Below are 26202 nucleotides of genomic sequence, written 5' to 3' on the forward strand. Positions count from 1 at the left end.
AGAGCTGAGGTGGGTGATTCGTGTCTCCATAGTAGTTGTCGGGCTTGTGGGAACATCCTTCACCAGCCTGAGCAGTGGTGTCTTGGTGTTCTGGATCCTTGGTGCAGACCTGACTTACACGATTATATTCCCCCAACTGGTCTGCGTCCTCTTTGCTGATGTGTCCAATAGAAGAAAATAGAAAGCCTTTATTGTCACTATACATAGTACAATGAGATTTTGGAGCGGTTACGGAGCAACTACAGGCAATCTGCAGCAGAGGCAAATGTCAGCTGTTCAATAAAACATAGTTTATTCCAATTTAAGACCTGTTGAGCCAGTGGAGTTTGATGATCATCACTGATCAGGTCACCTTCAACACAGACAAAATTGTTTTCATTTCATAATTTAACCTTGTGGGTAGAGTTGTCCTGAAAAATATCTTTCTTCATCTAGTTTTCTTGTTTACTTTTTACATAACTTCACTCACTGACGCAAAAGAGTTAATCTAATCAGGAATCATTTATGTTCTGCTCAAACTTAAATATCCAACTGTTGTGTGACAGCTGCTAAACATCAGCTCACCCGTACACATTTTAATAGTTTGGTGCCAACACAACTTCCTTGAAAAAGGGGTTTGAAATCCATAATTTATTTGTCAGACAGCCATCATTAACTCCTATTGAAGTGCATGCAGATACATTTATTGATGTTACAGCCCTGTACTTAGTTGCTCAACCACATTCTCTTGTCAATATCAACTCAACATTCAGCCCGCCCCAATATGATTGTAAAAAAGCTGTTTTTATCAGGCATCATGTAATGTCTCCAGATAGACGTAGACAAGTTAAAAGAAAGAACTTTAATACCCAGCTGGATCACAATGGCTCTCAATGTAGCAGGTCTAATAATGATGGTCGTCTTCTACGTATTTGTGTTGGGAATCGGCATCTGGGCATCAATGAAGTCAAAGAAAATGGCCAATAACACAAACAGTGGAGAGTTAGAGACTACTTTTTTGGCAAATCGGAGTGTCGGCTTGATCGTGGGAATGTTCACCATGACAGGTGAGCCTTAATTAGTTCATGTGGTCTGATAACAGGAATTTTCTCTAAATCGTTTGTATTTCCCACTTCCCAGAGTAATGGTACAGTTCCTATTATCATTTTATGTGTATATATTTCTTTAATTGCAGCCACTTGGGTTGGAGGTGGCTTTGTCATTGGCATTGCAGAGTCAGTTTACGACCCCACCAGGGGTCTAATCTGGTCACTTATTCCTCTGCAAGTGTCAATTTCCTTTATTGTTGGTAAGTCTTTTTGAATTAATAGGCATCAGACAAAGAGCTGAGGTGGGTGATTCGTGTCTCCATAGTAGTTGTAGGGCTTGTGGGAACATCCTTCACCAGCCTGAGCAGTGGTGTCTTGGTGTTCTGGATCCTCGGTGCAGATCTGACTTGCACGATTATATTCCCCCAACTGGTCTGCGTCCTCTTTGCTGATGTGTCCAATAGAAGAAAATAGAAAGCCTTTATTGTCACTATACATAGTACAATGAGATTTTGGAGCGGTTACGGAGCAACTACAGGCAATCTGCAGCAGAGGCAAATGTCAGCTGTTCAATAAAACATAGTTTATTCCAATTTAAGACCTGTTGAGCCAGTGGAGTTTGATGATCATCACTGATCAGGTCACCTTCAACACAGACAAAATTGTTTTCATTTCATAATTTAACCTTGTGGGTAGAGTTGTCCTAAAAAATATCTTCATCTTGTTTTCTTGTTTACTTTTTACATAACTTCACTCACTGACGCAAAAGAGTTAATCTAATCAGGAATCATTTATGTTCTGCTCAAACTTAAATATCCAACTGTTGTGTGACAGCTGCTAAACATCAGCTCACCCGTACACATTTTAATAGTTTGGTGCCAACACAACTTCCTTGAAAAAAGGGGTTTGAAATCCATAATTTATTTGTCAGACAGCCATCATTAACTCCTATTGAAGTGCATGCAGATACATTTATTGATGTTACAGCCCTGTACTTAGTTGCTCAACCACATTCTCTTGTCAATATCAACTCAACAATCAGCCCGCCCCAATATGATTGTAAAAAAGCTGTTTTTATCAGTCATCATGTAATGTCTCCAGATAGACGTAGGCAAGTTAAAAGAAAGAACTTTAATACCCAGCTGGATCACAATGGCTCTCAATGTAGCAGGTCTAATAATGATGGTCGTCTTCTACGTATTTGTGTTGGGAATCGGCATCTGGGCATCAATGAAGTCAAAGAAAATGGCCAATAACACAAACAGTGGAGAGTTAGAGACTACTTTTTTGGCAAATCGGAGTGTCGGCTTGATCGTGGGAATGTTCACCATGACAGGTGAGCCTTAATTAGTTCATGTGGTCTGATAACAGGAATTTTCTCTAAATCGTTTGTATTTCCCACTTCCCAGAGTAATGGTACAGTTCCTATTATCATTTTATGTGTATATATTTCTTTAATTGCAGCCACTTGGGTTGGAGGTGGCTTTGTCATTGGCATTGCAGAGTCAGTTTACGACCCCACCAGAGGTCTAATCTGGTCACTTATTCCTCTGCAAGTGTCAATTTCTTTTGTCATTGGTAAGTCACAAAATTATAAGGTTTGCAGGTATCTTCAAAGTGCCATAATATTCTTTTGTCATCAAATCTCTCAGGAATAAAGTTCACCAAAAGCCAACACTCTCTTTCATAATGTTATGTATTTCTTTCTCCCTTTAATCCATTTAAAGGTGGGTTGTTCTTTGCAAAGCCGATGAGGGAAAAGAATTACATCAACATGATGGATCCATTCCAGAGAAAGTATGGGAAAGCACTGACTGCAGTTTTTGCTGTTGTTCAAGTCATAAGTGAACTTCTTGTCACTCCTGGATTACTGATTGCTTTGGGTACAAATACACAACTACACCCAAACACATTGACTTCTTTCAACCATATCTTTATTCTAGTACTGTATATATTTGATTCTGATCCAGGGGCGACCATGAAAGTGGTTCTGGATCTGCCCTTCACTGTTTGCGTCTGGATCTCTGCTGCAGTGGCCATCATCTACACTGTTCTTGGGGGGCTCTACTCAGTTGCTTACACTGATGTCATCCAGATGTCACTGATTCTTGTTAGCCTGGTGAGCTTTTTAAAGTAAATCTGAAAGGTGGTATGTTTCAGTCACCCTCTTCTTCATTTATTTCTTCTCTCTACAGTGGTTGTGTGTCCCTTTTGTTATGATATCTGGGATTTATACCGACATCATCGAAACAGCTGTCAACAACACATATCAGGCACCATGGCTTGGTCATCTTGAGTCTCTGGATGTTGGTCAATGGATTGATCATTTTCTAGTGATGGTAAGATGACAATTCTATTATGAGTCCCTTGTAAAAATGAATCAATAACACTTCTGACACAAGGGACGACACTTCAGCAATTGTTGTTCATGTCAAAAGTCAAAGTCAGCTTTATTGTCAAACGTACCATATATGCATGACATACAGCACAGATGAAATTGCAGTCCTCTCTGACCCACGGTAGACAGTACAACAGGCAGTACAACACAGGCAGGACACACAGGCAGGACAACACAGGCAGTACAACACAGGCAGTGCAACAAGCAGTACAACACAGACAGTACATCAGACAGTACAGCACAAAGTATAAGATGAGCTGTCGCAGGACTGCAGAAGGGGCTTGTAGTCCGTAATGGACTGAATCCCCTGCCACAAGGTCCTGGTGTGTCTGCTGTCGCTGAAGTGGGTGGCGATCCTCCTGGAGTAATGTCTCTTGGCCACTCGGATGCCTCATGACAGGTTGGCCCTAGCTGTCCTTAGGCCTACATTGTCCCCAGCTCTGAAGGCCACGTTCCGTGCCTTCAGGAACCTGTGGACTTCACCTGTCAGCAAGGCTTCTGGTTGGCTCGAACGGAGATCGTTCTGGTGACCGTGACATCATCCATGCATTTCCTCATGTATGCAGTGACGGTCTCCGTGTACTCTTGGAGGTCTGTGGTGTTGTTGTGGGTGGCTGCGTCTTTGAATACGCTCCAGTCTGTGGTTGAAAAGCAGTCCTGGAGTGCCTCTGACGACCCATCAGGCCACAAATGGCCACATTTGGCACAGTTGGGCCATTTGACAGCCAGTCCCAAACGTGGGAAGAGTACTGTAAAGTCTTGGAGTTTTTCTTTACACCTAATGGGATTACTGAGGCAGTTAAGAAGAGAGCCATTTTGCTCAGTTGTTGTGGCCCAGCTACCTACAGTCTATTGAAGAGTCTGGTGAGTCCTGCTACACCTGGACAGAAAGACTTTGCATTTTTGGTGACGACCCTGAAGGACCATTTCGACCCTAAGCCCAGTGAGATTGTGCAAAGATTCAAGTTTAACACCCGGACTCGCCGCCTGGGAGATTCCATTGCACAGTATGTGGCTGATCTCAGGAAGCTTGCACGAGACTGTAGTAATGGGGACACTTTGCTACAGATGTTGAGACCGCTTGGTCTGTGGTGTGAATGATGACAGTATCCAGAGGAAACTTTTGTCACATCGGGAGCTGGATTTCAAGCGGGCCTGGGAGATCGCTCAGTCCATGGAGACAGCAGAGAAGGATGTGTGTGATATACAGGCCCTGTGGAGAGATGACGCTGGAGCGGCTGGCCGGAGTAAACCTGGAGAGGCAGTCTACCAGGTCTCAGAGCAGCAGGGCCAGGTCTCACTAGCAAGACACTTGGGGGAGGGCACATTTGTTGCGGGATGGAGAGAATCAGAGCAGGAAATGTATTCAATGCACGCTTTATGCATGGTAGGACAGAAAGCTCATAGAGTGCCCCCTATCCAACAATCTGTGTTTATAAATGGCGCAGAAGTACATTTCAAGGTTGACAGGCTGTAGTGTCACCATTCTCAGTCAAAAGCAGTATGTAAAGCTGAGAGATCTAGCTGTCATGACCGTTAGAGGCCTGCCCGGTAAAGCTGAAAACTTACACTGGAGAAAGGCTTAAGGTTAAAGGCATGGCCCAGGTCACTGTGACCCATTAGAAGGTCTCCAGAGTGTTACCCGTGATTGTGGTGGCTGGCTCTGGGCCCAACCTCCTGGGAAGGAGTTGGCTACAGAAATTGGCCGTGGAGGTGGACGCAGTCCACCAGGTGGAGCCAGTGCCCAGTAAACCCGTGGAGAGTGACCACCAGTTGGAGCAGGTTCTTATGAAGCACGAGGCAGTGTTCAAAGATGAGTTGGGAACTCTGAAGGGTGTTAAATCAACTATCCAGATGGATACAGAGGCCATGCCGAAGTTCTTCAAACCCATGTCAGTCCCCTATGCTGTCAGACCATTAGTGGACGCTGAACTAGATAGGCTTCTGGAAGCTAAGATTATTGAACCTGTGACTCACTCAGAATGGGCTGCACCTATAGTCCCCATCCTCAAGCCTTGTGGGGGGTCCGCATATGTGGTGACTATAAAGTGACTGTCAACCAGGCTTCCAGTGTAGAGCAATACCCCATTCCCAGAGTGGAAGACCTGTTCGCCAAATGCTCTGGAAGAGAACAGTTTTCCGAGCTCCACATGAGCCATGCATATCTACAAGTAGTGTTAGATGAGGGTTCCAGGCAGTATGTCACTATAAACACTCAAAGAGGGTTGTAAACGTATAACCGGTTGCCCTTTGGTGTTTCATCCAGCCCTGCTATTTTCCAGCGGGTTATGGAGGGGATCCTTCGAGGTATCCCTCACTGCTGCGTGTTTTTGGATGATATTCTTCTAAGTGGTCCCACAGAGACGGAGCATCTCAAAATCCTGGAGGAGGTCTTGCAGAGGATGGAAGACCATGGGCTGTGCCTGAAGCGACAGAAAGGCTCCTTTCTTCAGGATGAAGTAATGTATCTGGGGCACATGATTGACAAGAATGGGCTCCGCCCAGTTACTGGGAAAATGGCGGCCATTAAGGATGCCCCCACACCTAAGACGGTGTCAGAGCTGAAAAGTTATCTAGGACTGCTGAACTACTACCACCGTTTCCTTCCTTACTTGTCTTCCCTTCTGGCACCTCTCCATTCCCTGCTCAGGAAGGATGTTCGGTGGAGTTAAGGCCCCACACAGCGAGCTGCTTTTGAGAATTCTAAGTCTCTTCTTCAGTCGTCCCAGGTCCTGGTGCACTATGACAGGGAAAAGGAGGTGATCCTGGCCTGTGATGCCTCGCCCTATGGGGTGGGAGCTGTGTTGTCCCACCGGATGCCGGATGGGACAGAGAGACCTGTGGGGTTTGTATCCCGCACCTTGACTGCTGCAGAGTGGAACTACTCACAGCTAGATAAGGAGGGTCTGGCTGTGATGTTTGGAGTGAAGAAGTTTCACAACTATGTGTATGATCGTCATTTCACCATAGTGACGGACCATAAGCCTCTCCTCAGTCTGTTCAGTGAGGCTAGAACAGTGCCTCAAATGGTTTCTCCCCGAGTTCAGAGGTGGGCAATGACATTGGGGGCGTATAACTATGTGATGATTTAAAAAGCAGGCAAGGACCATGGAAATGCTGATGCTTTCAGCCGTCTGCCTGTTCCCGCCAGGGAGGAGGAGGTGGATTCAGAGGATGGGGGTGAGGTGATGATGCTCGAGCACCTGGATGTCCCCCTTGTGACAGATGGACAGGTAGAGAGGTGGACCACATGGGACCCTGTTTTGGCCCGGGTGCGTGAGTATGTAGAGCAGGGCTGGCCTACCGGAGTAGTTAACCCCTGTTTTGCTCCCTATCACCAGAGACGAGACAAACTCAGAATTCAAGGGGGGGGGGGGGTGTCCTTTGGGGGACCCGGGTGATCATCCCTCCAAAGGGACGTCCAGCCGATTTGCAACAGCTGCACCAATCGCACCCCGGTATGACCAGGATGAAGGGCCTGGCACGAAGCTACGTCTGGTGGCCACAGATGGATGCTGATATCGAGGCATTGTTGAGTGGTTGTAATACCTGCCAAGTGAACCGGCAGATGCCAATGCAGGCTCCCCTGCATCCGTGGGAGTGGCCAGTCAAGCGATGTAGAGTACACATAGTTTACGCCGGTCCATTTATGGGACGTATGTTGCTGGTAATTGTTGACGCCCACTCAAAATGGATAGAGGCCTATCCCCTCCACTCATCCACCACGGCTGCCACCATTGAATGTCTAAGAGACTGTTTTGGTAGATTTGGTCTACCTGAGATGGTGGTCTCTGATAACGGTACTTGCTTCACTAGTAGAGACTTTCAAGAGTTTATGGCTCGAAATGGTATCCAGCATGTCACCTCCGCCCCCTGGCATGCAGTTTCGAATGGCTTGGCTGAGAGAGCTGTTCAGACAGTGAAGTCCCTGTTGAAGAATAGTTCAGGGGGGTCGGTGGAGACAAAGGTATCACATGCCCTGTTCAGTTACAGGATTATACCTCAGTCCACCACTGGCAAATCTCCTGCTGAGCTGATGTTACCTTGGACCTTCTGCACCCAGACCTGCAGTCACGGGTACAACACAGGCAGTGGAAGCAGAAGGAGCAGCATGATCAGCACACAAGAGCACAAAGTCTCCAGGAGGGGGTGCCAGTCTACACCAAGAACTTCCGTGCAGGGCCCTGCTGGATTCCTGGTACTGTGGAGTCGGTGACTGGGCCAGTGTCATGTACCGTACTGCTGGGGAGTGGTCAGCGGGTCAGACGCCATGTGGACCATGTCCGCCCTCGTCCAGCTTCCCCATCACCTACCCCTGAGGCTGGGGGCTCACACCCAAGTTTCCAGATGGAGGTCCCATGTCCTCCCTTATTCCCAGCCCTGGAATTAACCAGGTCTCTTCCAGAGCCCTCAGGAGTGGAGTACAGCCCACCTGGGCTGGGTGCCAATGGAGATGGTCTGCCCCCACCTCTATCTAGCCCACCATCGGCTGACTCCTCTCCACCAGCGCCACCAGTGCTCCAGAGGTCTAGTCGGGAGTCTAAGGCCCCTGACCGCTAAGTGTCCTAGGCTCAACTGAACTTGATTTCTTGTGGTTGACCCCGCCCCGGGGAGCTGCCATGTTGTAGCTGTGAAATGTTTGTTCAAGGAGAACCTGGAGATAAAGAATTAACTTGCATCGGCCTCTGTTTTTGTCATGGGATACTTCAGTCCCTCTCATTCACACACATGTACTCTGTCTTACTGCGGCTAACCTTCATTCCTCTCCTTTCCAGGACAAACCTCCACCTCTCTAGCTTCTCCTCCACCTGTTCCCTGCTCTCACTGTAGATCACAATGTCATCTGCAAACATCATAGTCCATGGAAATTCCTGTCTAACCTCGTCTGTCAGCCTGTCCATCACCATAGCAACAAGAAGGGGCTCAGAGCTGATCCCTGATGCAGTCCCACCTCCACCTTGAACTCCTCTGTCACACCTACACACACCTCACCACTGTCTTACAGTCCACATACATGTCCTGCACCGCTCTAACTTACTGCCACTCCAGACTTCCTCATACAATACCACAGTTCCTCTCTGGGCACCCTGTCATCAGCTTTCTCCAGAAAAACACAATGCAGCTCCGTCTGGTCTTCTCTTCACTACAAAGTACAAAAGTATAAGGGTCATCAGCTGGTACCAGGGAACCAACAACAGTCATGAATCAGTTTTTACAAAATCCAAACCAAACTTGTGCACAAGATTTAGGGGTAACATCGATCTTTTCCTTTGTTTGTATAATTTATTCCTTGATTAGTGCATGGGTAATCTGGCAGTTCAAGACTTCCACCAGAGAACACTCTCCTCCAGGTCCACCTCCACAGCCAGACTCGTTTGTTTCTTCGCAGCAGGAATTGTCATCATTGCTGGAATCCCATCAGTACTGATTGGAGCTGTGGCGGCGTCAACAGGTTGGGCACCTATCATACTGTGTTAAGTACAAGTTTGCTTGTTTGGCCGGTATTTCGTATTATATTAGCACCTTTCTTTCAGACTGGAACACCACCTCCTATGGTTCTCCCACTCCATATGAGAGAGGGGAGGGGGCTATGGTGTTGCCCATCATTCTTCAACATTGTACCCCAAACTACATCAGTGTTTTCGGCATCGGAGGAATTGCTGCTGCAGTGATGTCATCTACCGATTCCTTTCTGTTGTCTGCAACCACTATCTTCACTACCAACATCTACCAGACCATCAGGAGTCAGGTAAAATCCACTGGGTGGGAGCGTGATGCCATTTTCTTGTCTTTTACAGATCAATTTTTGAGATACTTGAAATATTGTGTTCTCTACTCAATAGGCATCAGACAAAGAGCTGAGATGGGTGATTCGCATCTCCATAGTAGTTGTAGGGCTTGTGGGGACATCCCTAACCAACCTGACCAATGGAGTCTTGGTGTTCTGGATGCTGAGCTCAGACCTAATGTTTGCAGTTATTTTACCCCAACTGGTCTGCGTCCTCTTCATTGATGTATCCAATGGTTATGGAGCAACCACAGGCTTCCTTGTTGCAGTGGTGTTGAGAGTGTTGTGTGGAGAGCCTCTGATCGGCCTCCCTGTGATTCTGCATTTCCCACATGGCATCTTAGAGGATGGTGTCTACATCCAGACTTGGCCTTTCAAGACCATTTGCCTGCTGGCTGCCCTGGTTTCCATTTTATTGTTTTCATACGTGTTCTCAGTCCTGTTTCAGAAGGAAATCCTTCCAGAGAAGTGGGATGTGTTCAAGGTGAAAAAACAGAGAACATCACCAGCTGGTGCCAGAGAAGATGAAGATAACACCGTCTCTGAACCAATGCTGGAGACAAAGTGCTAAATTTTTCTTTATTCATGTAACTGTTAATTATAGTGACACACTTGTTGTGTTTATTGTGTACTTTCAATGAGAATAAAAACAAGTGTTCTCTATATGATAATCTGCAGCTTCTTTACATAACTCGTGTAATTGTGGGAACTTTTAAAGAGTAAATTTTATCTCGAGAAAATAGTGCATCCCTGGGATGCACTTCAAAAAAATGTGTGCATCCCAACAGGACGTTTATGCATCCGAAAAGTAATAACAGACTATACAATAGAAGCCGTACGCAAGATTGAATTTTGCCAATAGTACAATAATTTTGTCAATAATAGCCCTGACTTGTTATCATTATTATTATCATAATTCTTCTTCTTCATATCATTAATATTATTTTCATTATTATTGATCACTATTCTTATTTGTATTATTTTTATTCTTATTACTATTATTATTATTGTCATTATTATGATTGATAATATTATGATTGATATTTCATTTTCATGTACCGCCGCTTTATCCGCCGTTGCGGGTCACGGGGAGCTGGAGCCTATCCCAGCCAGCATAGGGCGTATGGCGAGGGACACGTCGGGCACGACGCCAGTGCACCGTGTCGTGCCCGACGCCGCAGTGGCTCAGCGGCAGAACAGATGTCTTGTAGACAGATCGCCCTAGCCATCGGTGAATCGAATCCCGCTCCCGCGAGGATATCATCAGAGTGTGAGCTGACGGTGGGAGGTGTCAGTTCACCTCCCATCCACTGCCGAGGCGCCCTTGAGCAAGGCGCCGTCCACCCTACAAGCTGCTCACTAGGGGCGTGTTCCGGAAGCCGCTGCCCGTCACTCTGCCTCCCGATGTGTGTAGTTTGATGTGTACTAACTGCATGCTTACAGGCCCCCTTGCGTGCTGTGTTTCAGGGGGCCTGTGTGTGTAGACTGCTTAACTAACACAAAAAAACATGTATACACCTGAGTGACTATGCAATTTCCCTGCGGGGATTAATAAAAGTATACTTCTTCTTCTTCTATTATTGTCATTATTATTATAATTGATATTAATAATAAAAATAATAATATTACCATCATAATCATCATCATATTATTATTAATAGTAATAATGTTATTATTACTATTATTGTCATTATTATAATTGATATTATTATAATCATCATTATTATTATTATAATCATTATTATTATTGTTATTATTATTATTATTATTATTATTATTATTATTGTTATTACAGAAGTTCGGAGTGGAACTTAGACCCACTTTGTTTCCTCGGATCACCACCGACGCCATATTGGACAGCGCAGCGGAGGAAGCGGAGCAGTACTGCTGCTATTTGCCCCCAATGACGAGGCTTCTCCTCCGGCTGCATCCGTCAGTTCTCCCGTCGGTGCTCCACGCTGCTTCCTGGGGGACCAGGAGCCGTTAAGCGGCCCGTGTCGGACGTTCAGGCCCGCTGGTGATCCAACTTGTCGGCCGTCATGACTTCCCTGACTCTGAGAAGTTCGGGCCTCGTGCAGCGGCGGACCGAAGCCTCGCGCCACGCCGCCGACAAGGACCTCCCGCCCGGCCAGGAGAACGAGGAGCCCCGGCGGGGGGAGCAGCCGGACGAGGACGACCCGGGGGACTCGAAGGAGACGCGGCTCACGCTGATGGAGGAGGTGCTGCTGCTGGGCCTGAAGGACCGAGAGGTGCGTCCGGGAGCCGAGCCTCCCCTCCTGCCGACGGGACGCTTTCAGAGCTAACGGCCGCTGCTTCCGACGGACGTAGCTGTTAGCTCGACGTTAGCATCCAAGTAGCTACAATGCTATCTGTAGTTTATTGTGTCAACGGGGGTTTGATCCAGTCGGTCGGCCTGTTGTCCTCATGTCCGATTGGATGAACCCCATCAATTTGATTCTCTATAACGCATGTGTCAAACTCACGGCCCGGGGGCCAAATGTGGCCCGCCACATCATTCTATGTGGCCCGCCAGAGCATAAAAGGTCAGTGTCTAAAAATAAATAGGTCAAAAGTGTGCTGTGACCAAAAACTACATTTCCCACAATGCAGTAATTAAGACAATTTTAACTCTGATTAAAAGGTTGTGAACAAAGTTAACATCCTAACTTGTGTTTGATGTTATTTTTCTTTATTCATTGATAGTTTGATCCTTGATTGATGGAGTTCAGTGGGTTAAATAACCTGACAAATTAAAATCTCAATGTTTGTAACTTTAATAAGTAATAAATTTAGAATTATTTACCATTTGTTTTATATTACATTTAGTTACATTTATTAGTTACATCTGGCCCTTTGAGGACAGCCATTATGATGATGTGGCCCTCGGTGAAAATGAGTTTGACACCCCTAAAAAGTACCTGATACCAGACAGAAAGACACAGACATGCATTTTTGACCACATATCTTTTCACTGTTAATTTTTTTTTTTTTTTAGCATAATGTATTATTTTGCTTTGTAGTTGTGACCCAGTTAACGCGAGTCATCTGACAGTCCTGTTTCCATTGTAAGTTGAACACTTCAATAATTACCAGGTGCATGGATGTATCTGGAGCCGCAGTTCCGTTCTGGGCAGTGTTTGTAGGTTCTCCTGGTGTCGGAGGGGGTTCTGTCGAGGTTCTCCTGTTTCCTCCCACCTCCAAAAACAAGCTCTTCAAATTTTCTGTATTTTTGAGTGGTTGTTCGTCTTTTGTGTGTCTCAGCGATGCCCTGGCAACGTGTCCGGAGCATCTCCCTGCCTCATGCCCCTAAGTCAGCTGGGATAGGCTTCAGCAACCCCCCTGACCTGCGACAGCGAAGGAAGCAAAATGAATTAATTTTAGCGAGAAGTTGAGGGCCTCAAAATTAAAGGTCCCATATTACACTTTTTTGAATCGATCTCACACAGCTGTTAGATGTCCAACTAGACTGTTTTCCAAATATTTTGACACAAAATGATCTGTGATCCAAAATATCAGCTTTCAAACGCTTCATTTTGCTTTTATGGAGCAGCACTTACAAGCTCAGGTTCATCAGACGCCAACAGGTTTTTCTCTGGGTAGCAAAATGTCTTTTGCCAGTAATTAAGCAATTTATGTCTGCCAATAAGTCTATAATTGTATAGCTGGCAAGATTGTTTTTGTAGATCGCCCAAACCTCTGGCTATATAACATTAGAAAAAACACTGCAACTTACTCCAATTTTTGGAGTAAGATATTAGGATATTAAGAGGACTGTATTTTTACTGTGTTTGCCTTTGTTTCTTGTTAAATGTAGTTTCAGTATCCTAATAGCATATAATGAAATGTCTACAAAAAAAGCTTGGTATTTTTGTCACACCATTGTCTGTCTGTTCATTAGTATTAATGTAATTATTTTCCTGTTAAAAGCTGGTAAATATTAAAACGAAGGTACTAGAGGGTTCTGGTCGATCTGTATCAGCACCAAGAGCATTTTTCCAGTAGGGGGACACAGCCCGTCCTTTCCAGTTGATTGTGATTCTACTGTTTCTTTTCTGAAGGGCTACACCTCGTTTTGGAACGACTGCATTTCATCAGGGCTACGAGGATGTATGCTAATCGAACTGGCCCTCCGAGGACGCCTTCAGCTAGAGGCCTGTGGTATGAGGAGGAAAGGTCTACTGGCCAGGAAGGTAAGACAAAGGTGTGTGTATGTACTGTACGTATGCATAGTGTGTGTACATGTATATGTCTGCAATATATTTGTATAAACTATATGTACATCTATCTATGAAGAAAGACGTTAGAATTTCAAATTTTATACTATTTTATACTATTTTAATTTTATAGTTTTAGACAACAAAACTGGTCCCCATTGCGACCGCTGAAGACTCAGTTTCTCTGTTGACTCCATCTTCTGACTGGCTGCTACTGGTGTGAATGAACTTCACAGGTTGTGTGTAAGTCGGACGCTCCAACAGGTGACATGCTCCTGGATGAAGCCCTAAAACACATCAAAGACACACAACCTCTGGAGACCGTGCAGAGCTGGATCGAGCTTCTCAGCGGTGAGTTGAGGTTCTTCAGTCTGCCGTTCAACACAGTGTATATTACAGTAATCCCTCGCGTGTTCGCGCTTCAAGAGGCACGACTTCACCTCATCGCGGATTTGTAGTATGTAGTCACATGATACCGTACATGCATTCTATTGGCTGACGGCACCCAGAAGTTGAAGATAGAAAGATGAAACAAAAAGCACATTACTCGGGCAGCAAAGGGGAAGAAAATGAGATGATGACCTTGACCTTGAGAAAACTACATCAAGGTCAAATTTCAACTTTTGTACACTCAGGAACCGGATTAGAAAGACGAGGGAGAAGGCCAGTGTGAGTAAGACCATAGATCAAAGCTAGTGCTTTGATGAATGAAAGTAGTTCAGGGTAACATTTTGAATTCAGGGGTGTCACGGGATGTCGCAGTCTCTGACTGCCTTGGTTCTAGTTCCAGTTTGTGTTGATCGCTCTCCTCTTGTAAATTGGTTAAAGGGACAGGGAGGACAGGTAGAGGTGTGGATTAGATGTCAGCAGGAGATGAGATGATGTCTTTGTCTCGACACCTGGCTACATTAATGGTCTTTATTTTTCCATCTTCAGGAGAGACTTGGAACCCTCTGAAGCTTCATTATCAACTGCGGAATGTCCGTGAGCGACTGGCAAAGAACTTGGTTGAAAAAGGCGTCCTCACGACGGAGAAGCAGAACTTCCTGTTGTTCGATATGACCACGCATCCCCTAACCAATAACAATATCAAACAGCGCCTCATCAAGAAGATCCAGGAGGCCGTTCTTGACAAATGGGTGAATGACCCCCATCGAATGGACAAGCGTCTGCTTGCGCTCATCGTCTTAGCCCATTCCTCAGACGTCCTGGAAAATGCCTTTGCCCCGTTGCTGGACGACCAGTATGACCTGGCCATGAAGAGAGTGCGACAGTTACTGGAATTAGAGCCCGAGGGCGAGAGCATGAAGGCGAACACCAATGAGCTGTTGTGGGCTGTTGTGGCCGTTTTCACCAAGTGAGGTGGGACAGGAAGTAGCGGTGGGACTCACTGTGCATCGGATGTTGATGTAGGAATCAGAACATTCATCCCAACTTGACTCCGTTACTGCCCTGTCTGTTTCTCTTCCAAGTTTTTGTCATCGACCTGTTGGCCATAAACCCTCCCCAGATTCCATTTTTGTGTTTAATTTTGCTAAAAAAATAACTTTGATATATGAGAATTTAACTGTACATGTACTCATATATAAGTCCAGGGACCGGGCAGTGATAAGCCAATAATCCTGACAAGCCTTTTAGATGGATATGTTTTGAACATGTGTATTTTTAGATGTGTTTGGTGTCACAATGTTGAGTTGTAATGACTAATCCAGAGTCCACCACCAGAAGGTACATTCTGTTCAAGTGAAGAAGCCAGTTCCAAAGTTGATGTCTTCTGACGCACCAGATTCGTTAATGTTGTACACCCGTGCCCATGCAGGGAGGTGGGCCGGGGATAGGGGTATATACCATGGATGTGACACCACACCACCCCCACATTCTGGCCTTATGTTTTGCAGTAGTCCCAACACGCCTACACAGGCCTATCAGCCAAAACATGGTGAATATTGTTCGAAATGCTGTTTTGTTTTTTTTGCCGTTTAAGAATGCAAACATGTTGAAGCACAAACTATAGATGCCCCCCCTGTTGGGGTCACGCTGAATCGTTTCTTTGCAGATGAACATGTTCCTGTTCGGCTACGTTACCTGACATTCCATCCCGTTTTGAACACGTTTGCTGCTGAGCCCCATTGATCTTGTAGTCTCATACACGGCACGGAGTTCTCATTCTGCAAGGTGGGAATTGATGGAAGGTGATAAAGGACTTTATTGTGCAGTGAATCTGACTTGTTCTCTAAATAAAAGGACGTGTAGTCTGTGTGCTCTCTTTGATTCTAGAAAATAAATCAAAAGTTTATGTGAGCCTAATCTAATCATGTGTTCTACCACTGAGCTATGTACATCTTATTTATGCACAAGTCAATGTTTAAATGTGGGATGCAGGAATCTCAAGAAAGTTTCTGGCGTATGTATGGAAATACGGAAAAGTACAGGAATTTTCACAAGATAAATTGTAGTTGAGATGTATCATTTATAGCTAATTATAATTGTTATTCTAGAGACAATATTTTTCCCACCACACCAATACCAGTGGGGGGGAATGGAATTTTTTTAAAAGAAATACTTCTTAAAAGTTGTTTTTTTAAAAGTTGTTTTTACATTTGAACTAAAATTTACTAACTATACTTGTTAATGTTAATGTTTAAAATTTGAAATATGTGCTTACTGTAGTGGAAAAAGTCTTGCTTGAAGGAACACCGCTTATTCAACCTTGTAATACATTTTATTTACATGGTGCTTTTGAGGATACAGATGCTTCACAAGGAATAACTACATAAAAGTGGTCTCACATTTTAGTGATATAAATGTACTCAATCTACATTGATCTAAAAATGAAAATCTGGTCTACAGAAACCAGCTTTTCCTGTTTTTGCTGTTGCATCACAAACTGCTGTTCCTGCTTCTCAGCAATATGTGTTCAGTAGTCAGACACTCATAAAATACGTGCGGTAGTTATTACTACCAACAGTATGTGGTAGAATTTATACTTTTATAGAAGAAGAAATGGTAATTTGATATTTCTTGCTGACCATTATGTTTGTTGAACACCTGAAGCTTCACCATTAACACTGATGTATCTCAGGCTGACAGAGGATGTGGAAATGAGGGTTTAGTCAAGAACTTTGAGTTAACATGACTGATATTAACTGGTTATGTAACTAATGTAATCTGATAATATAATTTAATTCAGGAGTAACTATTGTATCTGTGGGATTTTAGTATCACATACAGTATACTGAAGTGTACATTTTGAGGTACCTGGACATTCTGTGTGACATTATATATATATATATAATATATATTTACATGCACACACAGACAGGAACCACCAATGCTGCAAAGATCTCAAACCATGTCAATCTTAATAAAATAGTACCATAGCACAAAAGTTCCATCAAGGCCCAGAAGAGCAGGTATATACTGTAAATGGATGTATTTCTATTTTACCTTTCTTGTCCACTGTATGGCGCTAGAGAGCAGCAAGTTCTCTAACAGCTAACTAACTGGTAAGGACTGCCTGGAGAATGGTTTAGCTGAACATAGTTTCACCACTAGGTGGTGCTATCACTCCATTATATTCATTTTAGTTCTCTATCCATCTACAGTATACATGTACATCTATCACATCAACCCACATGAGTGTATTCAGGGTAGAACTGTCACTCAACATATTTAGTTTGGGTCAGACCGGAGCAGAGACGGTAACGACTTCCTCTATCATAGCAAAGTTTTACAAGCATTAGTTCATCATTGAAGATCCTTCCCGTTTCCAGCTTTGGGATGCTGTGATAATAAAAAAGACATGTTATTTATAAATTATGTCAGGACATTTGTTTAACACAGGACTGTAACTGAGATGTCCCAGTGAGACGCTGCATAACTCATGACTCTGTAATATTTGTCCAGCAGAGGGTACTGAAGCTCCATACAACGATCGGATTCTTCTGCGATCACATGAGCATAGAAGATACCTCTCATTCTATGCAGGCAGTACATAAACCACTCACAAAAAGTAAGGAAATCAGGTTAATTCTTTGTTGTAACTTGTCTTTTGGCAATGAATAGGATGCAGTTGGAAATCCTGTTTATTTTTATTTTTTTTGAATTTGTCATTAACACACATTTGTGGGATGAGTAGCAGAGTATGTGAGTTAGATCCATGGAAAATTGGCCAAATCCTCTCTGCCAATGCCAAACAGCTTCTGTCTGCTGTTGAGTCGAGTTGTTGGTGCTGTTTGCTGGGTTGGGTGAATAAAGTCTGAAGAAACAAGATAAATTGGTATTTAACAGACAGGAGTCTTAGTAGCATCTGGAGGAACCATAAACCTCCTCCTCATGCTGAGGGAAGACCTCCCATTCTTCTACCAGCATTTGTCTCAAGCTAGCCACGGCATTGTGTCGGTCACTCTGGCACAAGATGATCCCACAAGTGTTGGATGGGATTGAAATGGGCTTGAGATGGAGTTGGGGTGGGGTTGAGGTCAGGACTGCTGGCAGGATGTCCCATCCACTCCACTCCCAAATTCTGGAGGTCTTCTCTGATGATCTACATTAGAGAGTTTGGTCCCAGACGGTGAGGATATGGGATTGTCTCTGGTTGTTCATCTTGATATCTCTCTCTGCATTGAGATCGCCTTCCATGATGACCAGCCTTGTTTTTCCATTGAAGGAGATGCTGCTCCACAACATCGCCCTGCGGCCTGATGTTCCTGTCAGTGCAGCAATCAGAAGAGTTCTCTGAGTCTTCTCCACACTTTGACCTGACAATCCACAAGACGTACATCTGAACACCACCTACAATTAAGCACCTGAGTGTTTTAAGCTACGGGATCTACGGTAACTCTACTGATCATCCACAAAATGTATTTTTTTAAATTGTAATGTTAATTTATGTTTATTTTTTGTCAATAATGAATGCAAACACAAATATATATATCATACATATGATGAGATATATAACACAAGCAGAGTTAAATGTTAAAGAAACAGAATGACAAGAGACAGACACGTGTGCATATACGTAAGGAGTAAGGAGCAATGATGGAAATTCTGACAAATATGGTACCATTTAAAAGGGAAATACATGTTTTTACCAGTGGTATAACATATATACTTCCCAGGAGCATTATTACAACAAGGAAATAGTCCCCCAAAAACAAATGCCCCAACTTTTATCCATCGTTTATATTTTGCTATTTAATACCACTGGTGGTAGATGAATGTGGAAACACAAATAAACACGGTACCGTTTTGTGTAGTAGCTATTGAAAGAAGAAATAAAAGAGAAATTAATAAAGCATAAGTGAGGTCATGAGTATTAAATGTAGAAGTGAATGGATTTGTTTACACGAGTGCTAAAATTATCATTAAAATTGCGTTAAAACTAAAATAACATTAATTGAAAAAACAACAAATCATGAAAAAAATAAATGAAGTCTACTTGAAAATGATTATCCTAAATTTACAGCAAACAAATGCATTTGTATAGCTGGTATAACTTAGTACAGTATAACAAAGGGCCTTTAAATGAGAGCTGCAGTAAGCGCTGAGTGTAGCCGTCTGTCAACCGTCATCCTCCTCTGAGATGAAGGTCAAACCGCGTCTGGATGTTGGCTGATGGGAATCATGGATGTCAGAAGAAGAATAGAGCAATAATAGTCTTCTGCCTGTCAGAGACAAAAGCTGCTCTGTTTTTTTTTATTGAAATGACCCACAGTATTCATCAGGTTTAAACTGTAGAGCTTAACCTCCGTTCATGAGCCCATTTGTACACCATGACTTATGTCTCCCGTGTAATGTAAAATAGTGTTTTAAGTATAAACCGGACAAATAAGTGAATTAAATGTGATTTCAGCACTGACAGGTACCGAGCGGTTCAACGTCAGACAATATTTCCATGGAACCGGCCGTTAAGGTGCGGCGGATAAATACAACAAAATAAAATGGTACATCCAGTATAAATATTTTTTTTTCCCTAAATATAAAAATAAACATGAATTAAATGTGTATGAACTTTGTCATCTCAAATTAAGTTGTTTTTTCTCTTTCACTTTTTTGGCTCATTAATACGACCATTCAACTGGAATGATCGCTTGTTTGGTTATTTCATGGAGAACTCAGCAAACCCTGCCAACCTGCTAACATGGGTTGTTTAGTTACATCAGGCAAACTTCTATTGTGGTCAAGCATCACTTAAAAAAAAAAAAATTAAATCAAATAAACCTTTATTAATAGTATTCGTACCATTATATTATAAATAATACACAATGTTATCCCACGGATAGGAATTTGCATTTATGATTTCGTATTAATTAATCAATTGATATGTGCTGCTTTTGTGGTTGCAATGGTGATGTTACCATTAGCATGCTGGGTATATATATATATATATATATATATATATATATATATATATATATATATATATATATATATATATACACACACACACACACACACACACACACACACACACATAAAGTGTATATATATATATATATATATATATATATATATATATATAGATAGATAGATAGATAGATAGATAGATAGATAGATAGATAGATAGATAGATAGATAGATAGATACTGTAGAATCTGCAGTTAGTCTAACCTAGTTATTTCAACACCTAGTTAGTTTAAAAACTAATTAGTTCCAAGACTAGTTGGTTAATATCTAATTAATTTGTGGGTGACTGAGAAATAGTGGGTGACTGAGTCCAAGGTAATTAAGAAACGAGTTTACATAATCAAAAATCAGAAGAAAAGGTCATAGTTCAAAAAGGTCACAGTGGTAAATATCCAGTTATTACCTGTTAACAGGTTTTTGTGGTGGATTTTAAGAGAATTGTTTAATTATCTATTATTGAAGCTGTTACCACACAGACAAGTTGTGAATTTCATCCCGGCTGACCTCACTGGTTCAGAAACAGGTTTCACTGGGGTCGCTGATCGACTCACCTTCAGCCTTTTATCCTTCAAGAAAATGAAAGAATGGGCGTTAAAATTTAAATGTTAGTATTTAAGCTATGCACTAAAAGTTGTATTTATCCTTCAGATTGAAACACCAGATAGATGTCCCATCTGTTTCTGTGGGGTCTGTACCAGCCTCCAGAGAGCAGATATATCATGAGTACTAAACTCTGAGGAAACTCGTAACAGCCCCTAAAGGGGGCAACATGACAATCTGACAGATGGTCTGTTTAGACACGACACACACGCAGGTTTTAACACATTAACAGGTTGAACACACGCGTGCTAATGGACCTCTGTCAGGTCACTGCTCCAGGAAAGACTATATAAATAGTTACCCTGGGAAGGGGCATAAACCACACCCCTTAGAGGAGCAGGGATGTCCTCATCCCTTCCACTGTAAACATTAGTGAGGGTCTCAACAACAGGTAGCTGTTCCAGGAATCGTTTGACTCTGGGTCTTGGCCTGTATGTAAAAAAGGTGGAGACCTTCAGAGGTGACAAACCACTCTTCCATGTTTCTTCTCAACTAACAATGAGGGCTAAAGAGCTCTTTAAAAACCACAACAGACACAATCGTACATTTTAATAACACCACAGGTAGATCTCATCATCAAGTCCCTGTTAGCTGTCGAAAGGGCAGATAGCAAAGCTACCAAACAACAGTGTTGATTATCACCTCTAGAGGCAAAAGGATGGACACGTTGGAGTCGGTGGAGACCTCAGACAGATTTATTCCAACGGTTTGTCATGAGGAATGTATTAAATGACAATTACAGGTCCAGTAGTCAGAGATGAAACAGAATCAGCTGATAAACTGTCCCAGTAAGTAAGAAGACAACGTGTAAAGTTACAATATAATGAAATGAAGCTAATGTCTATTGCTCAATACTCTAATCTTAGTATTTTTAAATAGGTTTATGTTTTAAGCCTAATTGTTTTATTTGCTTTGCTTTTTATTTCTTTTTGGTATTGTCACACAGGTTTTTTGCCAAAAGAGGCTGATCTGATTAGAACCAAACAACATAATGTAAGTCTTTGATTTATTTAACACTTAGGACTATGTTAAAAGCCAATTTTGTAAATGCTGTAATGTTATAATGAATCAGGTTCAGGTGTGAATGTGACAGAGATGAACATCTAATGCTGAGAACAGCAGTTACTGAATGTGTTTGGAGAATATTTACAAAGATGAATGGAGGTGGTCCCAAAGTGAAGGCATGGGGTACACACACACACACACACACACACACACACACACACACACACACACACACACACACACACACACACACACACACACACACACACACACACACACACACACACACACACACACACACACACACGTAGCAGACAGCCCAGTCACCTGGTGTCGATCCACAGGGAGATAATGATCAACAGTCATCTGTTCAACCAGTACAGACTGAACAGCAGAGGACTGTTCTTAAATCTGAGCAGTGCAGTAGATGTAGGACAGATCTGAAGCTGAAAACTGAAGAACTCAGTGTTGATGTTAGTTATTCAGACTGAGGAACAGGTATGTAGGTGCAGAACAGCTGATAGGTACACACTTCCAGAAACTTGGTATTTTACATGTGAACAGAGAAATTTAATAATATCTGATTTAGTGTAAAATTTATTACATTTGTAATTTAATAAATTTACTTTTATGCCATTCACTCCAAGATTGATGCTCACAAGTAATGCCTTAATGGAACTTCAGCAGGAACAATCTCTGTTACGTTATATATGTGTGTGTGTGTGTGTGTGTGTGTGTGTGTGTGTGTGTGTGTGTGTGTGTGTGTGTGTGTGTGTGTGTGTGTGTGTGTGTGTGTGTGTGTGTGTGTAGAGATGTGTATAGAGATGTTTACCGTCCCTTGTGTTTCGTCTTGTACTTGCCTGAGTTGTACTGCCTGTTGTACTGCCTGTTCACGTGGATCTGAGAGGACTGCAATTTCATCGGTGCTGTATGTTGTGCATATATGTTACATATAATAAAGTTTACTTTGATATAGATATAGATATAGATATAGATATAGATATTCCACAAGTACTTTCTCTGGTTAGTGTAATGAGGTATCTTTTCTGAATGTTTGCTAGGTAAACTAAATGTAACGAATCACATGCATAACATTCTAAACTAATACACATTTATGACCAACTATGGAAGCGTGCGTCATATATTTGAACTGTAATCACATTAGTCCATGCAAAAACACATTTTAATTAACTTACAAAAGTCATCACGGGACTTTGCGTGGTGGCTACTTGTTCGTTCCAATTCTTGCCCAGAATCTATTCACATAATGCAATTCCTTATGGTGACAGCTGTACCTGTGTTACCATCTATAAGTCCATGTATTTTGCTGTTTAATTAATGAACTTATCCTTACAGTAGTTGACATGTTCCAGTCTACAGTAATGCATCATGACATTTTGAGTGGCGCAGGTATGGGATGCCTCACGGCTCACAATAGTCGCTTTAGCGCTGACTTGGCCTCGGTCACAAATAAGTCTGCTGTCAGAGACGGTGGAGTCTGCTTCAGGAGGAGAGAAAGCCTTGGCCAGATGCCCCCAGCTGCCCCCCAGCCTTTCACACGGGATCTCTAACTGGAATAACCAGAGCAAAACACTGCGTCTATTGAACAGGCAGCCGGGTGTCTGATTTGGTTCATGGGAGATCACTTCTAACTGCAGACAAGCATTAACACTGAGTGGGTCATCATCTTTGACTTGATCAACCAATGATAGGGGAGCAGCGGCGTTCCAGCTTCAAAATGAGCTGAAGTAAAAAAAAAAAAGGGGGCTCGGCGCCACCAGCGAGCGTCTGAATCAGAATGTTTTCTTTTATTCCAAACCCATTAGCAACCTCCTGACACACGCCATAATGAAAATACACGCTTATTTTGGTGGAAATGGAATGAAAACAGTACTTCAAAGCTCTTGGAGAATGAAGGAGCGATTTGGATTTTTCCTTTTCTTCCGTCTTTCATCGCGTCGCTGCAGTTTTTTTGGTCATAAGGAGACCTATTCAGAAATCCTGGCATTGTCCATTCAGGGGGGGTTTGTTTGAAATAAAGAGATATCATATTACTATAATGCCAGGAATCTCTGCCTGTCTGTCTGCCTGTCTGTCCTCACCAAACCAAACCATTCATCTGATCCACTTTTAAACTTGACATGTGACTTACTTTGTACCAGTGGAGGGGCAGTTTGGAACGGTGGTGCAATTAATCAAACCCATTCCAGACCACGTGGATTCTGAGAGTCACTGATAAATCTTAATTCTCTAAATGTTTCTTCATCTCCAATCATTTCTATCCTGTTTAGGCAGGATAGAAATAATCCCTCGCGTGACCTCACCTCATCGCGGATTTTTGGTAGGCAGTCATGTGATACCGTACATGCATTCTATTGGCTGACGACATCCAGAAGTGCGCTACGTTCTGTGAGTCTCGGACTTCCGTGAGACACAAAAGTGCTTTAAACAGTCTATCAGAGTGTTTTAAAGGTAATACAGATAGAAGGTGGTTTAATGTCAGTATGGGGGGGGTGGGTACAGAAACGTTTACATTACCATAAATAATAAGATAAATAGTTTGTTGTTCAGTTGTGGAATTCGTTAATCGCGTGTGGTTCCTGGATCGCATTAACTGCAAAGAACGAGGGCGCACTGTATATGTGTGTGTGTGTGTGTGTGTGTGTGTGTGTGTGTGTGTGTGTGTGTGTGTGTGTGTGTGTTTTCCGCACTATAAGGCGCACCTAAAAGCCGACAGTGCGTCTTATAGTCCAGTGTGCCTTTTATATGAAAAAGGTGCAGAAAATACTTTAGATATAAATTTTGGGCTGTTTGGAAGAAAAAAAAGAGGACATTATGAGGACATTCAGTTTTAAATGTTGAGAGAACACTAAACTCACAATTGAGTAATGATGTTCAAAACTATTTATTGTGTGCCAGAACAGCAGTATTTTGACTGAAAAACAAAATGAGAAAAATCAGAGTCCCTCTGTCCACATATGTGGTCATCATGTTTAGTAGAATGGTAAATCATTACAGTTACATAGACAATGAACACTTTTATACATATCTGAACCATATATAAGTATATGAACACCAAGCCCTTGTAGAGAAACAATTAGTATTGTGGTCCTAACACACGAAGATAAAGTGAGTAGGACCACCACATCATTATGGGCTATAAATAGATAAGGTCTACTTATAGTCTTTCATTCTAACTGATCCAAACTCTGTTACGTCCCAAGTGTTGACTTTGGTGTACAACAAGTCTTCCAACAGCACCAGAGTGATGTAAGCATATGTGGCTCCGGGTCCCCGTTGGTCCGACTCGACACTTCTTAGTGGAGCGGGGGCACCTGGAGACCAGCACTCTGATGTCTGACATGCTGTTGCCCGTGGCGGCGCTCCAGCGCGGCATCAGCCGGGGATCAGCGGCGGGCCCCCGCCACCTGAAACTTTAATGACAACATGAAGGCTAACAGGATCTCTGCTCGTCCCTCGGCTGATGTGCTGGAACACACTCTGATGCCATGATAGTAACAAGAACCCTCCATCTGGAGGTGTGAGGCAGGTGGATGCCCCACCTTCGCCCTAATGACCACCAGGGGCAAATCCTACGATGGGGCAACAGGATATGGTAAACCTTGATGTAACACACACACACACACACACACACACACACACAGTTCCACTGTACACCCCCTGCTAGCTTCTGCCTGGCTTCCCCCTCCACATCAGCAGTATTCTGAGCGGCGTATGTTTAATTATTGAGCAGCTCAAAGCAGCTCCTGTCTGTTTTGCACACCGCCTCCTCGTGAATCGCGTGCAGCTCGCACGGCGTACACACTGTTTACATCCAGTCACATATGATGGTGTCCCGTCACCATATGTTGTCCAGAGGAGACGCAGCAGCTCGTGTTTGAGTTCAGCGTCGGGCCGACAGCGGCATGTGTCAGCGTCATTAATTACTTCTGGTTCTGCAGGATTTGTTCAGTTATTTACTCAGAAAATTCCATTATTTTAAACATTTTTGTTTGCTAAGATTTAATATTTTCACAATTTGATTAACAAAATTCTTTTGTGTCTACATTTCTTCTGAAGAATTTCCATGATTTCCATGATGCAATCTGGAGAATTTAGTTTCTTTATGGTATCTAATCTGTAATCTCCACGCCCTGCGTTCAAGACATCCGTCATTGAGGGATGCCCACAGCACCACCAACTGGTGACAGGAAATACTTTCCTACATTTGTGTGCCAGCAATACCTCTTTCACCAATCATTTATCTTCTTGAAGATGAGACGACTGTCTTGTCTTCTGCCATTTCCCGAAATACAGGTTGTGGGTTATGCTGGATCCTGTCCAATCTGTACAGGGTACACCCTGAAAAAATCACCAATTCATCACAGGGCCACACAAGAGTTCATCTCAGTCCAACTGACTGTTCAATATGGTTAAATTAGTGTCTCCATGCAGACAGAGAGATGGAGGTGTTGGGATACAGCAACCAAAGAAAGTGGATAGCCGTCCTGTGACCCTTTCCCAAAAATGTTATTGGGGGTGCAGTACAATAGACCGTGGATGTAGGTGTCCGGGCAGTGTTGAGAGCAGTGGGGACGTGTTTTGTTCAGTGAGGTGAGTCTTGTGGATAATCTTGTATTATATTAGTTGTATGTTGGTATTTTTGGTCGTGATGAAGGTATTTTTGCAGACTTGGGTCCAGAAATCGTCATGGTAGAGATAGAGCAGTCTGATTCCCATTGGCAGATGGTGGACTCATAC

At 43.0% G+C, this 26202-nt stretch overlaps 2 protein-coding genes across 2 annotated transcripts; both read left to right on the forward strand.

Moving 5' to 3' along the window:
- Positions 1–2180: 2180 nt before the first annotated feature.
- On the forward strand, positions 2181–9785 carry LOC137593192 (high affinity choline transporter 1-like). The gene is made up of 8 exons (XM_068311847.1): positions 2181–2364; positions 2493–2606; positions 2756–2911; positions 2999–3147; positions 3224–3367; positions 8725–8878; positions 8961–9175; positions 9270–9785. The coding sequence occupies exons 1-8, from the start codon at positions 2181–2183 to the stop codon at positions 9783–9785; spliced, it is 1632 nt and encodes a 543-aa protein (XP_068167948.1).
- Positions 9786–11051: 1266 nt separating this feature from the next.
- golph3a (golgi phosphoprotein 3a) lies at positions 11052–15708 on the forward strand. Its single transcript, XM_068310561.1, has 4 exons — positions 11052–11463; positions 13273–13404; positions 13665–13779; positions 14365–15708. Exons 1-4 carry the CDS (start codon positions 11254–11256, stop codon positions 14787–14789), a joined length of 882 nt encoding a protein of 293 aa, XP_068166662.1. The 5' UTR covers positions 11052–11253; the 3' UTR covers positions 14790–15708.
- Positions 15709–26202: the final 10494 nt, after the last annotated feature.

The sequence above is a fragment of the Antennarius striatus genome, chromosome 3 (assembly GCF_040054535.1).
Source record: "Antennarius striatus isolate MH-2024 chromosome 3, ASM4005453v1, whole genome shotgun sequence".
Classification (NCBI taxonomy): domain Eukaryota; kingdom Metazoa; phylum Chordata; class Actinopteri; order Lophiiformes; family Antennariidae; genus Antennarius; species Antennarius striatus.